Source organism: Cuculus canorus, chromosome 5 (genome assembly GCF_017976375.1).
Source record: "Cuculus canorus isolate bCucCan1 chromosome 5, bCucCan1.pri, whole genome shotgun sequence".
Classification (NCBI taxonomy): domain Eukaryota; kingdom Metazoa; phylum Chordata; class Aves; order Cuculiformes; family Cuculidae; genus Cuculus; species Cuculus canorus.
In genome coordinates, this window is record NC_071405.1 from 29377737 (window position 1) to 29393504 (window position 15768).

At 37.1% G+C, this 15768-nt stretch overlaps 1 protein-coding gene across 1 annotated transcript in view; it reads left to right on the top strand.

The window, feature by feature from the left end:
• The window catches only part of PPP2R5C (protein phosphatase 2 regulatory subunit B'gamma), an 85804-nt gene that overhangs the window by 12832 nt on the left and 57204 nt on the right, over positions 1-15768 (top strand). Inside the window, exon 3 of the mRNA XM_054067835.1 lies at positions 3461-3620. Coding sequence (XP_053923810.1) covers positions 3461-3620 — 160 coding nt within the window. The remainder of the gene's footprint in view (positions 1-3460; positions 3621-15768) is intronic.

The following is a 15768-nucleotide window of genomic DNA, read 5'->3' on the forward strand; positions in this document are numbered from 1 at the left end:
TAAGGCTTGTTGACATACATGGGATCCATAGTAGACCCTTATTCCATATACCAGTTCTCTTGCTCTCATGTCTTAGATGGCTGGCCTAACAATCAATTTAATTTAAAAAGAAAAAAAATGCCTGTAACTGTAGATGTGCTTGGTCTAATCATCTCTTTATTTCCATGGTCACAAACAGTGTTGTGCTGTGATCTGTACATGCTTGAGTATGAGTTGGTGTGGGTTAAGGTTTCAACTTTGCTCAAAGGAAAAAAGGATGCAAGGACTATCTTATCTTGAACTGTCGTGACTGGCGAGAATCTTCTTTCTCTCCTCCCTGCATTTACTCTCAAATTTATTTTAAACTTATTCAAGGGACTGAGGAACATAAACTCTGGAGTTTTTTCAGTTGTTAAAACAGAAGTTAAGTCAGACTTGCACTGGTCTTGATTGTCTTAATGTTCATGGAAGTATGCAAAGCTCTAGCTTTCAAAAGATAAACCTGAGGGTTGTGTTTTAATTATGAGCTGAAGAAACACATTCTCAATATGACGTTTTCCAGACTAATTTGTACACAGTTTTAGGGGGTTATCAGCACTTTGGGAATTGAATGTGTCTGAGTACATAAACATTTGGGTAGGAGGGTACTGTTTGCCAGAACAAGAGGGAGAATAGGTGTTTCCTATTCTAGTCACAAGAAGGGAGTTGATAAAAATATATCTGTAGTTTGACTGTGCTGATGAATGCACAGATCCATTATCTTCAGGAGTTGAGGTTTCTGGGAGGTTTGTTACTGGGAGGAAGAAGCTGAGCCTGGCTCTTTAATCTGAAATAATGAGCACAGTACCTTCACAAAAAGTTAAGTATGTTACCTTGAAATCTTTAGCAAATGGATGCACGGAACTGCTAGTTTGAATTTGTTTTCTTTTTTTGAGGAGTGGTTAAGTTTGCTAGGCTGTGTAGCTTAACTGACTTTCTCCAGGTGCTCTTCTATCAAAGGGTTGGTGATCTGCAAGCTTTGGATGCCATTTCTCTTGCGGTAGTACCAGGGTGCTGCTTGCAGAGGTGGTAGGGTACAGCTGTGTAGTAGTAATCCAGTAATAATGAACTGGAAACTATTTTGGCAGCATTCTGGTATGTGCTGGCTGAATGACTAGAGCATGACTGAAAAGCAGGGTTGGTGGTAGAAAGGAGGAGGAAATCTGTTGGATAAATTGGCGAGTGATTCAAGGCTAGAATCATGCTGAAGTCATCAGTGCTAGATGGGAAGTCACCATAGCAACAAAAAATTTTCTTTCAACATTCCTAATCAGAAATGTTATCTATGCTCTTAAATAACCACTTTTGGACTAATTTTAGAGGTTTTCTGAAATTTAGAATACTTGGTTCCCTCAGATGTGTATTACCTTAGGACACTGTAGTGTGTGCAGACACATGCAAGCAGTTGTTAATTCGAAACTGATAATTCTTTGGGAATAGAGGAAACAGGAAAGCAGCTTTTCCTGTTGCAAGTAACGAACAAAAAACAGGTGGCAGTGGAAGAGAGACGGTTCAGAAAAGCACCATTAGACTCAAGCACAACTGAAAGTATGGAATTGTGTGCATTAATAATATTTATAGTGCATCATAGCTTTTACTGTTTAATACATACTCATTACTTCATAATCTTTAGTGCCATTTTTCTTTCTGCTTAGCCTATTCATGTTTTCACTTGGAATGCTTTTTTAACTTAATGGGTAGAATTTACCTTCCAGATCACTTGTATTTCAGCAAAAAGATTTTTAAGCATTTAGTGTTTGGGATTAAAAAGTGTAATAGTCTGAAAAATGCAATGTTGCAGGTATTACTTGTATGTAAATGCTTTTAACTTGCTGATATATGTCTCTTACGGAAACAAGTTTCAGAATATTTTTGATGGCTTAAGACTTCTAGTGTTCAGTGTATGTCTCCCCTTATTAGGTCTATAAGGCTGTAGGAGTTTTTGCTATTATAGTAGTAAATTGGCAAAATTGTAGTCTTAAATGTGTTTAATGAAAACTAAACGTTGCTTTCAGTCATATCTTTGATATGTTAAGTATTGTGTGTATAATATAACACAAGTGTTAATCTATTCTGGAAGCATATACATTTCTTTCCCAGTTATGCTACAAGAAAAAAAAACCTGATTGTAATTACAGCCTTAGAGACTCTAAAGGTGTATGTTAACATTTCCATGTGTATACTCCCAGACCATGTGGAAGTCGCTGATGAGTAAGCTATTCTGAAATCCTTTTTAAAACATGAAGAAAAGTGGTTTATGTTGTTTTAGCCATATTGCTAAAATGCTATTGATGTTATTTCACGCAGGAATGAAACATTGCTTTCATATCTACTATACTTAACAAAACTCTAATTAAATCCATTCAAACTGCCATTTATTTTTCCTATTTCTTATGACATGGGCATTTTCTGAAAAGGAGAATGTGATCTTTCCTGTCAGAGAAGAGTGTCAAGGTATATTTTCAGATGTGTGTGCTTCAGTGTGAAGTAGTTTACAAAGCTGAAAGGTTTCTACAGCAAATGAAGGTCCTATAAAATTAATTACAATACTTGCGGTAAGATTTCCTGCTCAACTTTGGTTTTAGTGCAGGTCACTCCTGGATGTTTTATCATTCTTGTGAAGAAGGTCAATAAATTATTCATGTTTTAAAACTTAACCATTGCCTACTTTAAACCTGATTTTCCTGCTTCAAAAAAAGAAATGAGAAAGGCAGCATCACAAGTTCTGACAAGCTTCTTATAATGATGCATTTTATTGAGCTTGAGAGAGCACTGTAGAGTACAGCCTGGGAAATAACAGCAAACTGGGAACTTATAGGTGGAAACTGCTTTTCTGGTTTTGTTCTAAACTTCCTATAGAGCTACAGTGACAACCTGATAAGGATTATACAGTAAAACTAACTTGCTCTGAGTAGACAGTAAACTGCTGCAAATTTCCATCTATGTTTTAGAAGCTGCTACAATTAAGAGGACTTCTTTAACTTTCTGTCAAAGCCAAGCTTAGGACAGTAGCAGTGTGAGACGATGCAAACAGGCAGTGAAAGGCTCACCTGCTGTAAATAGACATGGTGCTGTGATCCCTTTGTGGCAGAAGTTAGACGGCCAAATACCTTGGACCTGGACTTCTTGGGGAAAAGGTGAGAGTAGCTGAGGAACTATGTTATTTGAAAATTTCTTTTCAGTTGGCTAGTAACTTCAAACGACTGGGCTGGTGCGTGTAACAAGGTGATCTATTCCAAATGATATCAGGGTTGTGGTACAGAAATGAACTGAAAAGATGGAATAAAATAATAGATAGCTGTGCCTTCAGAAGATAATGAATAGAGCAATTTGATTAAAAGCCTATTTTGCTTCATTTATTTCTGTAAAAAAAAATTGTTTTCTAGAATACTTTCTCTCCAAGCTCAGCTGCAGTTAACTGCTTTCATTTCTTTTTAAACAGGTGTCAAACAAAAAATCAAACAGCACTCCTCCGCCAGCACAGCTATCTAAAATCAAAGTACCAGCGCCACAGACAGTACTGAAGAAGGAAAAGCGGCAGAGTTCTTCAAGGTTTAATGTCAGCAATAACAGGGAGCTTCAAAAACTGCCAGCACTAAAAGGTATGTTGTTCTAAGTTGGAATGACTTGTGGGAGATCTTGGGCATGAGAGGGAGAAGCATCTCAACTACCATACTACTTGTATCTGCACAGCATGCATTACATATCAAGTATACACATGTGCAAACTTGCACATGCTTGCATGTTCAAGCACACTTCAAGCCATGTTTGAGGGCTTCAAGTGTGTTGCCTTCTTGGCAATCAGTAGGGGAAATATTTAATTTCTTCAACCCAGAAATATCTATTATCTATTCATTCATCGCACATAAAAGCAGAATATTTGGGCTCTCTGTGCAAAATATTAGTCATCTGTCCTGAGTGCAGCATGCTCAAACCCTGCTTTGTTTGTACTGGAGTACCTCTTGGCATTGTGGGAAGGCCTGGTGTGTAGCTGTGTGTTGGTCTGCTATTCATGAGCATAGGTTAAGCAAAGTGGCGTGTTTTTTTCTGAATATGAGTTTTTCCTTTGTCAGTTTTAAGGCTTTGTGGTCTGCTAGAGTTACATTTACTGTCATCTGTGGTGAAAAGATTATGATAATAGACGTACTTTCTCTTACTATCAGCTTTTATCACCATTTTAGCTACTGTCTATTGTGTAGATACCTGTTTGCATTGTGTGCTTATGGTAGCTTGTAGTAGTTTTGGGGTAGAATGTTCCAGATGTGGTCAGATATACTCATCCATTGCTTATTAGCAGCCGATTTGCTCTGAAGGTGTTTTTTTAAGAAAAAAAAAAAAGGCTGTTTTGAAGTAATCTGCGTGCTGCTTTCCAGTGCTCAAAGCTGGCAGTGAAAGCCTAATAGATTGCTGAAACGTTCAGTAGTGCTGGTTTAGGCAACGTGTGTCAAGAGATGAGCCATTTTTTCCACTCAGTCAGTGTTTTCTTGATGTAATGCATTAATGTTTCTCAGAAACAAGAAAGTGCTTCTCAACCTACCTGAATTATGAAGCTTTTCGTACAGATCAAGTTGGACTGCAACTTCTTCTCTCCATGCAGATGCTCTTTTTACAAAAAGGATGTGAAACATTGTGTTAGTATAGCAGTCTAGATAGAAGATGCTGCTTAAAACTCTTAAAGACTCAACTACAGTTTGTTTCATTAGGAATTTCAATCTGTTTTATTAAATCTGTAAATAAAACTATATAGCTATACAGATTGTCATATGTTCTGTCTTTTCAGCTGACAAAGTAGGTTCATGCTCAAGCTGTCACATCAAGGGTGTGACATAAGCAAATGACGCTGAATTAAACTAGTGATTTTTATAAAAGATTATGAATCCAGCCTCGTTGACTGGCATAACCTATTGTTCTAAGATTTGGCTGCAAGCAAAAACACTTGTTACTTGGTCTAGAATCACCATGTTTCTGGTAGTACTTTAGACTATTGACTCAAGGAGACTAGAAGTGAGCATTCAGTTAGAAGCAGAGTGGACAGTGAGTTGGTAATGAGAAAAATTAGCGCAAATGGGAGAGTGGGAAAGTAATCTATTTTACAGCAGGTGGGGTTATGATTAAGGTGTTTCTGCCTTGGCTGTGTTGCAGTTTAAAGAGTGGCTGCCTGAACTTGAGGGGAGTAAAAAAAAAAAAAGGAAGTCTTAAACTGTATGAGGTATGTTCTGAGACTGAGCATTTTTGATGCAATGTACCTAGATGTGAAGAAATGGTAGAAGTATTGTGCATATGCATTGTATTCGTCTTTCAGTCTGCAATCGCTCCCTACACTCTCAAGTGAAACAAAAGAAGAGCTCTTGAGCTCATCTCTGGTGGATGTCTGATGCTGCATGTGTCCCCAGGCTGTTAGGGGTCAAACTCAGTTGTGAAACACTGATGCCATCGCTGGTCTAGTGATGGGTAGTAATTACTACCTTTACTAATAAAGCTGTGTCCAGTCATATGGATCATAGCAGGTATCTGTATAGTTGCTGTGCTCGCTCATGATTTAATTCCCACCTGTTAGGGTTGCTGAGAATGCTGTTGGCCAGTCACCCTGTTCTCCTAATGTGTACTTAGGTATGTGACTTCATGTGTGTTCAGTAAGTCAGGTGGGGCTGGGAAACTTTCTTTTTGGATAGCTATGTGTTGTTTCATGTCTGTATCTGGGCAGGAGTTAAAGCAAAGTGGCTGGCTGTAATTGAAAGGACAAATGATCAAGGTGGGTTTGACTTCTATGAAGCACTGGGAAGAATGTAGCGTTCCCTCAGGTTTGCTGCATTTAACCAGTTTCCAGCTTTCAAACTCCAGTTATTTGTAGCCAATGGCTGTATTTCTACAGCAGCAGTGCCTGGGAAACCTTTCTTCTGGCTGTAATAGACCAAGAGAGGCTTGTTTTCTTCATAAAAATCAGGTTGGCTACTGCATAGTGTGATGTACTTCACATGAGATTGTATTTTAAATGGCGTATAGAATAGGGTTGTCTTCGCATACTTGAAGCTGGAGTTTATTCACTTTCTTATTTAGGAAATACCTTGCCTTTTAATCTGAAATTTTTTGTCTTCAGGCATACTGCGAACTTCCTTTTGGGTGTTGCATTAAAGTGCTGATGATAGGCCTCAGAAATACCAGCCTATTTGCCATGGTGACTGGTATTAGCGAGGTATGATTTATATTCCTTGGAGCAGCTTATGATTAACACTGTACACCCTTAGTTTATTCAGGAAATGGAGAAGCAGGATAGCATATATAATGCAAAAAGAAAAGGAAATAAATTATGAGGTAAGAGGCTCTAAAAATAGACATGAACATAGAAAAGAGAAGTCTCTGCAATTGGTTTGTGAAGCATCGCAGTCCATACATGAGCAAAGCTGCAAAGCCAACAAAGCTTCCTGCAGCACAGTGCAATGCAATCTGATTTAGTTCAGGTAACATAGGTCCTTGCCTGCCCACAGATAACCCAGAGTTATCTCTGGAGAAGTGCCTTCAGAACTGTGTCAATCATCTTGAAAAGATCTTACTTATTTTCACCAAAAAAAACCCCAACTGTGCCAACAAACTCAAGTTATGTTAATTTTTGTTTATTCCGTTCTTGCTAGCTAACTTCTGTAGTGCAGGTACTTCAGTTACAGAAAGTTGATTTTTGTTTTCAGTTGTTTATTTGGAAAAATTTACTTATTTGCCTTAAAGATGTGTTTTGTTTTATTATGATTTGACAACTTGCAGATTAATGCTTTGATCACTCCAAAACATTTAGAAACTTTACCGGTTTCTTCATTTTTACTTTCTTAAGAAAACAGTTTAAGTTTAGAATGTGTTCTGTATGAGATAATGTAAGTGTTCAACAGGAATATTTTATAAATATATTTTAAGAGTACCATATCTGACCTTGCTACGTACCTGCCCACTGACACATCAAAGTAGTTTGTGTTCTTGGCAACTACCCGCTTCATCTTTATGCAAAAAGCTTGAATTCGTTGTTACATGATGGATAATTTTTTCATAGTTAATTAGCAAATAATTCCATAGTGTCTGTGGTATAGTTTGTTGTGTGCAGACATTTGTTTGTGGTGATACTGATGGGTCATCTTCACGTTAGTTCTTGATTCTAGGTTGCCTCTGTCAACTTCTGACACACAAATACATTATGTACTGGAAAAAGCTCTAGAGCTCTCATGTGATATGTACATGCTACTCATCTAGTTGTGTGTGTGCAGTTTCAAGAGGAAACTTGAGAGACTGCTGGTGATGTTCTGAATTGGATGCTTGTTGCTTATGCACTTGATGACTGCAATAATAGATTTTCACTTCAGCTCTCATAGAGTTAGTAACCAAAGACCATCATACAGATCGAATATCTAAAACTCTAAAAAAAAAAAAAAAAAATACCTGGGCTTAATGCTGAGATAAAGGAAGGATGTATTTTTTCACTTTTTTCCTTCTTTTTCTAATGAGATAATTGCACTTACTTTCAGACCCAGTTGCTTTTTTTAAGTTCCTGTTCTCCTACACACATATTAAGAAAAGTTTACCACACAAAACGTCTGTAAATCCTTCAAGCTTACTTTGGTGTCTGTACCATTGGGAGATCAGACTTAATGTTTTCCGAGTTTTCCTTGAAAAGTTTTTTGTAACTTTTTTTAACCATTTTTCTTTTTTAATTTAAAAGCAGACAAAAAAACAACACTATTTTCGCTATTTTCTCCCTCTGTGATTTTACTGCAACTATGGTTGTCCCTTAGCAAATGAGATTAGTGGGCAAGCGTGGGCATCAGCAGGATGGAGGTTGCTGCTGTGAAGGACTCGCTGAGTAATTGACTAAGACAAAAAGGAACAAAAAGTAGAACAGCCAGCCCTGTGGCATTTCATCACTGGTTAACTAGCAGCCTAAGTGTTAATGTGCTACATTTCTATTCAAGACTATTAGTACAGAAAAGTAAAATTTAAGTGTAATGATTCAAAAATGTACATGCTACTAAAAATGAGGATTTGTATTAATTAGAATTTATCATTTTAGTAATATTTCCATTACACATTGGCAAGTTTTTTCCCTGTGGTACAGTCTTGCTAATTATGTGTACTGAGATGCTCCCTTGCCTATTATGTACATTTAGTTTGTATGCTACAAGGGATTTTTAACAGGTGAATGTACTTGTATTTCTACATGTTATTGTGCAAGGACGAGCTGTTTTTCCTAAACTGTGTAAATGTGCAGCATTTAGGGATAACTGTAGTACAAAGAGGTGAGATTATTTTTTGTAGGATGTGGTCTGAATCTCTACAAAATTTTTAGCCTAGAGAAGAAGAGGCTGAGGGGAGACCTTATTACTCTCTACAACTACCTGAAAGGAGGTTGTGGAGAGGAGGGAGCTGGCCTCTTCTCCCAAGTGACAGAGGACAGGACAAGGGGGAATGGCCTGAAGCTCCGCCAGGGGAGGGTCAGGCTGGATATCAGAAAAAAATTCTTCACGGAAAGCGTCATCGGGCACTGGAACGGGCTGTCCAGGGAGGTGGTTGAGTCGCCTTCCCTGGAGGCGTTTAAGGGACGGGTAGATGAAGTGCTTAGGGACATGGTTTAAGGGAGTGTTAGGAATGGTTGGACTCAATGATCCAGTGTGTCCTTTCCAACCTGGTGATTCTATGATTCTGTGAATACATAAGAGCATGTTGCAATGAGAATACTTAAATGCAATATTAAGATGCTGTGACTGGAATATAAGGTTTTGTATACTGCCAAATACAATTGTGTCACAAATCTAACTTTACCCTACAAGTAATGTTCATTAAAAGATAATGTTCTCTCTCAGTCCTAGAATAACAAATTTGAAAAATAAAGTAAGTGCTCCTTAATGTTCTAAGTATTGCAAAATTTTGCAAGGAACATATTAGTCATGCATATGTAAATTTGGACATGATTCAAAACTATACTATTTTGTAGCATTTCTGTATGTATTTTAAAGCTGGATAGAATCCTTTTATAGTGGACTCCTGTAATGCCAATGTCATGCTTTTGTTCATGGATTTGAGATTTATTGTTTTCTTTTCTTGAATAAGTGAACATTGTTTTATGTAATCTTAAAGATAGGGATTGCAATTCAGCTTTTATTTTCAAATACAGTTCCTAATTTTTTTACAGAATTACTGTTTACCTCTTGATGTTGAATTTTATAAATCTCAAAATTCTGGATACAATATTCTTATGAAGGTAGGAAAAAATTAGTCACGTTGACAGATGTGGACATACATACTAACTAGGGATGGTTGGACTCGATGATCCAATGGGTCCTTTCAACCTTGTGATTCTGTGATTCTAGTGCTGAGGAGTATAGAATATGGAGTACTGTGCTGTTTTCTTAATGTAGAATAACTGATATTATTAAACAGATTCTGGTATTTTGTTGTTGAGGATCTTGCTGTGCGTGTTGATCAGCTCTGGTTTTGACCCTGTGGTGGAGATGTCTGTTTCTGACTTAACATGGTTTCAACATTAAATGTACTATCAGTCATATCTGCTTGAAAAAAAAAAAAAAGAAATCAAGAACATGACAGGTCGTGCAGTTGCCATTTTTGCGAGTAAGTTTCATGCAGTGTGCATTTTTTTTTTTTCTTCCCAAGCAGAGACACTCTAGAGCTCTGCCAAATTCTGAGTCTGTTCTGTGCAAGGAGAGTGTCAGTGTGGTGTCTCAACCTGTCTGCCCGTGATACAGGACTCTGATAGTGAGGCAAGCATTATTAAAGCTTTCCTAATGTTTTTAAGTCATAAATGGCTGTCTAGGAGATAACTCTGTTTTCATCGTCTGTACAATATTAAAGCCTAATGAATCAAGACTGCCGAAGAGGTGATTCAGGTTTGATTGTGATGCTTTAAAAAACAGTTGGACCAAATGTTCATTGACAAAACTGTTGTAACCCTGAGGAAGGAGGATGAGAATTTCTCAAGAGGTCAGAAATGGAAGGTTGTTGTGTGCTTCTCTTTACTGTAGAATACAGCTAAGTAAGCAAAACTGAAATCAAAGTAAATTGAAAAGCCAATCAAGTATTATTCTCTGTGCTGCAGACAAATTCAGCCATGCATGTTGGTGATTTCCACAAACTCATATGAGGGTAAGCTCAAACTCAAGCAGTGTGTGTTGCGTGGTCATTTAAAACTAGCGTGTGTTTTCATGATACAGAAGAGACTGGCTGCATGTATGCAATGTAATTGAATTTGAGAATTATAGTGATAATGGACTGAGGTGGTGGTTTGAGAGACTTACAAGCTGTTGAGACTGGAGATCTCAATGTCACTGTTGTAGCAGAAACTTATCCCTGCCAGTTGTAAATAGGGTTGAGAACAAAGATGCAGTACTGCAGCCCTTCCAGTTTAATCAGGCTTCTTGTGTGTGTGCATGAAAGTTAAGGAAATTTGTCCTTAATTTCTGCGAGGACAAGGTAGCATCACTATTCAACTAAAAGTGTTTCATGTGAGTAAGATGGTAGATTAAACAAGGTAATGCTACTATAAAGGCCAATTTGCCCTAATATGCAATGCATTTAAAAGGCAAAACACTGAGGCAAAACAAATTAGTTCTCATGCAAAATATCGATGAATACAGTTTTGTGAAACAGATGATGCTCTCCTCCCTTGTACACGAACTGCATTGGTCTGACTCAGTATGCTAAGTGTTATCATTCTGGTCCTGGCTGTGTTCATGCTTTTATAGTAATTTTGGCAGCCCAGTATTTTATGGAATTTATTGAAACAAATCTGTAATAGAACATGCTGTAGATTCTTTCCTATGTCAGTATGGTTAGGTGTCAGTGAGCGCACGTATCATGTCCTGTGAAAGATCTGTGGAGACTCTTTGCCATGTTAATTTTGTAAATTTGTCTTTGAACTTTGATCTTTAAAGCATTATCACAGTGCTGCATAAACAGACTTTCCTGTGTTTATTTTAAAAAAATGTTTAGAAGAATTGTTAAAAGGTTTGTTGAGCATATATGTTTCTTAAAGCAAAAACTGGAAACTTGGTGTTCATACAAGAAAATATGATCTTGCAAATGAGTAAATATTTTAACAGTAATGATTAGAAATCATTACTGTTAAAATATTTAGCAATTATTCAGTCTGAATTACTTTAACATCTTAAAGGTTAAGAAACATGGTAGTGAGCGAATAACTACCAAAAAAAGGTTATAGAAAAAAATACTGTGCTTGACTATGTGAACTTTTTTTTTTTACCTAGCTTTACATTAAATCATAGGCTTGGATTAATGAGCCGTTTTTTATTTCAACTGCCCTATCAAACACCTACCCATTAGTCAGCAGCTGAAAGTGTTAGAAGAATGTTCTACATCTGTCACTGGCAGCATTTCCTACCAAACTTGTTTCCACTGAAGCTTGGATAGAATCCATAAAAATAGGATTTCAAATGTGGTATTGACTTATTTTGTAGATTTTAACCTGTCTATGAATTCTGAGGTCAAGTGTCTCTTAATATCTATTATGGCCTTATTTACAAAGAGAACATTTTGTTCCATTTTGCAGGTCTTAGTTATGATGAAACCTAAAGATTTTTGCTGCTGCACTGAACTTCTGCCTTCGTAAGACCTGTGCTGATCAAACATTGAATGCAATATTTATACATGTAAATGCAAATCAGTGTTTGCTGCCTAACTAGGATGCTCTGAAGTGCTTTTTCTGAAATGTAACTTTTTACATTTCATTTCTTGAATGCCATGTGTGACCAATGTAATAAAGCCACAGAAAGGGGAGAGAATTTGGTGCTATACATGTTAGCTTTTATTCTGAGCTTAGTTAAAATAGTGTGCCAGTACTTAAAATGAGTTTCTACTTATCCACCCTGGGAAATAGATTTTGGTTCTGGATGCCACTCTTAAAATATATTTCTTTTAATGTAACTAATGATTTCTTTTGTTGTTGTACAGCTTTCTGAACTCAACAGATACCAATTGATTTCTCCCCTCACCCCCAGTTACAAAATCTTTTGAGGCTACAATATTGGCTGAAGGAAAACTTGGTACTGTTTAGTCTGTGTGTGCTACAGTGGCCATGCAAATATTAGGAAATCCAGATAGAGACAAATCCAATCACAGACAGATGCTTGCCAATTCCACTTCTAATATTCTTTTTTTTTCCTGTACTACAAGGAGTTAAATATTACCAATTTTTCAACGTGGAGTGGATAGTATTCTATCTTTCATCATGCTTCAGTCTTAGGAATTCTTTAAGGAATCCAAATGATAGTCCATATTAATTTTCATTTATCCATGTAAAAATTATTTGCTTATGTCTGTATTTCTTGTGATAGCTGGGTATTAACATGGTGTTTACTGCCTCTGTTTCCGTGAATTCCCTCTTGGCTGTCCTTTGGAACTGAGTGGGAACCTTGGAGGAGAAGCCCAGTATCCTTCCTATTGCTACAGTTTCTGCTGGAGAATGTGTAGTGTCCAGTGCCCCCTCTCCTCCAAAACAAAGTTACTGTCCCTGAGTAACACTGCTGTTCAGGATTGTGAAGAGATTCTTATTTTCTATAGCCTGACATCATTTGTGAGAATGGTAACTTTTGCTTAGGCTATAATTGGAGGGGAAAAACGTAAAACTATGTTGGTCCTGCCAGTAACAGCAAATTGTGTTTATTCCGGTCCGTTTTTTGGGTGGCTGTCTGGTGAACCAGATAATGGAATTAACATGGCTAAACCTCACCCTTTCCCTTCTCATTTCAACTCTGCTCAGTTTCCTAATCTGGTCCATGCAGCTGCACAAGCTCTTGTACAGCAATTCCAGATGATTGTGCACATATGCCTTGGAAGAAGTGGGATTGCAGCAGTAGCTCACATAGATTTAGCTCATCTTAGGCTGCCATGGAACGCAGCCTAGGTTAACAGAAAACCTACCTGACAACAGAGTGAGCGGCTTTCTGTTGGATTAGTGGACTAAGCCAACTCAGCTGTGGGTCTCATGAACCACTGAAGCAGATGAGAGCAAAATAAAGCAAAGGGGAATGCAGGAAGGGGCCTGAAGCAGCCTGCAGCTAGGCTGGCTGTCTTAGGTCACTGAGGAATAGCGACTTCAGTGGTTGTGGAGTTATGCCTTTAGTTTCCTTAGGCTTCAGAATAAATAACTTCCTTGTCCCCCAATCCAAAAATGAAAACTCCTCATGTAGTCTGAGAGGTAACCAACTTTGTCCAGGATGTCCTCATGTAAACAGAGGCTCATCCAATTTTAATTACATGTGGTTGATTCTGTCTCTGTCAGTTAAAATAGGTGGTGGTTCAGAATGGAAATAAAGGCAACCTTTGGGCAAATGAATTTGTTGTTGGGGCTGGGATTGGTTGCTTTTTAAATTGCAACCCAGATGGAGTGTTTATTTTGAAAGAAATACATAGTCTCCTAGTATATAGAGAATTCAGCAGCAATTGTGCTGGATTATGAATGTAACACATTTAATTAAATCCTGAGAACTTTATAGGATTTTCCTTCATTCCCATTATCAGGAAGTTAGAAGTGATGAGCAGGGTTCAGAAGAAACCTGCAATAGCTACAGTTTTGCTATGCTGTCAATATGTTTTTTCATTCATTTAATTCTAAAAATGTGTAGCCGAAGCTAATATGATTTTTGATTCCCTTGCAACAGAAATGTCTTAATAAATTTGTTCAAGTAACCTCTTCCTCCTCCCATTGATATTAATTAGCTTCATTCCACTTGCACTAATATTCTTTCCTTCCCCATTAGTAAATCAATTGCTAACTCAATTTTCTTTGCAATTTTATTCCCAAATGAAGTTGCTCAAAATAATTCAAGTTAATTAAATATTTTTCTTTGGTGGCATACCAAATATTTGAAGGATGAAGCAAAGGGAGGGTATACAACGCCCCTGAGCAGAATGTACCTCTCAATCTGTGTGACTGGTGAGAAGATACCTAATTTGGTTAATGAGCAAAAGGTCTTAAAAAGATTGGAGTTCAACTCCACTAGTGTCCTGTCTGAGACACACCAAAAATACACTGAATTATGGATGCTTGAACCAGTTCCATGGTAGTTTACTAGCTCCTGTCCTCACATGTAGCGCAGGTCTGCAAAGAGGAAGAAATGTGAGCAGGATATGTGTATCTTGCAAGAGAAGACTGAATTGAATGTGGCTTAGCGTTCTGGCAAAATTACTGCTAGCACTGCAAATGTGACATTTACACACTTTAATGAAGAACAGTTGTAGGGGGTTGACTCTTAAAAATGTTACCTAAAATTTGCTAATGAACCTCCAGCTATTCAAGCCATGCTTATGTATAAAATAGGAGGTGGCACTGTAACTAAAGTAACATTGTCTTTTTTTTTTCTCCCTTGTACAGTACAATAGTTGTGTGCTGTTGTACCAGTCGTCTTCATATCCATTTTAATCTTTGCAGGGAGTTTGAGACAGAAGCAGCAGACCATTAAAGCAAAGACACAAATAGAGAGGAGGAGAGAGAGAGAGAGAGCAGCTGACTCTTAAAGATGTAGGTATCAGATGAACCTGAATTTTAAACCTAATTTTTGCTGCTTCATATAACAGCTTTTATCACTATAGAACAGGCTTTTTGTACTTGAGACAGGGTAAAGAAACAGAATTTTCTTACAAAATTCTGCTTATAAAAATAAAACAAAAAATTATCTGAGGTGTTCTTCAGGGTTTTGGTGTTTTTTTTACCTTCATTCATCAAGTTCTTGTAGGAAATTTGTGTGAGGTCAGTCTTGTTTGCTTTTTTTTAAATCTAGTTTTATTAAAAGCATATCTCTGTAGTAGCTTTGTGTTTTATAAGACTAAAACCACATCTAAGGGGTACACAAGGGATATATGGGTATAGAACCAGGCATTTTCAAAAATACACCTGTGGGTTCGCTTAGATTGGAAGGACAAATTATTTGAATCTCTGTAGTCCTACAGGAAAAGTTTAAGTAGGCATTAGAAGTTCACTTAGTTAATTTTGCTGTGCTCAAAAGCAGGATCAACTACATTCATATTGCTTGTTCTGTTTGGCTATTTTTTAAATTATCAGAGAGAAATTTTGCTCCCTCTTGTTTTGTTTTGCTATGCTTATTGCGAGAGGGTTTTATTTAATATCTAACTTAGTATTCCTTGAGGTAGGAGGAATTTACTTTCCATAGTGAATGTAGAAAAACTAATTCCTTTCATCTCCATAATTACTTTTAAAAGTATTTGGATGTTCTCATCTATAACTATTAAAAAAAAAAAAAAAAGCCAGGAACCAACACCACACCAAACAGAGCAGTTTTACGTTTTTTAAACTAAGTGTATTTCCCAGGTAGGTCATATTTGGCCTTTTTTGCCTCAGGTTTCCATCTTGATTCAGCTGTGACATCCAAGAGGCACTACTACATCCAAGAGGCAATCAGCAAATCCAATTGATTACTTTGTGCCTTGCAGTTATTTCTGTATGCCAGTTACTCTTTTCCCTTATTCTATTAAATAATATTCAGTACAGCCTTAACTCAGCTTTAGTAGTGTATTGTTGTAGTGCGGTATAGTAGCCAGGTATGCATATGCTCTGTAATTTGATTTTTTGGTTGGAAGTTTTATCAGCAAATTACCTAATTGAAAAGCCTCTTCCTGTTTTTTTCAAGGTGGGTTTTTTTGGTTTTTTTTTGAGCTGATATAAGTTAGGACAGTGTCATAGATAAAGTAATCTAAATATTTAAAGGTGACATACTGGTGCATAGT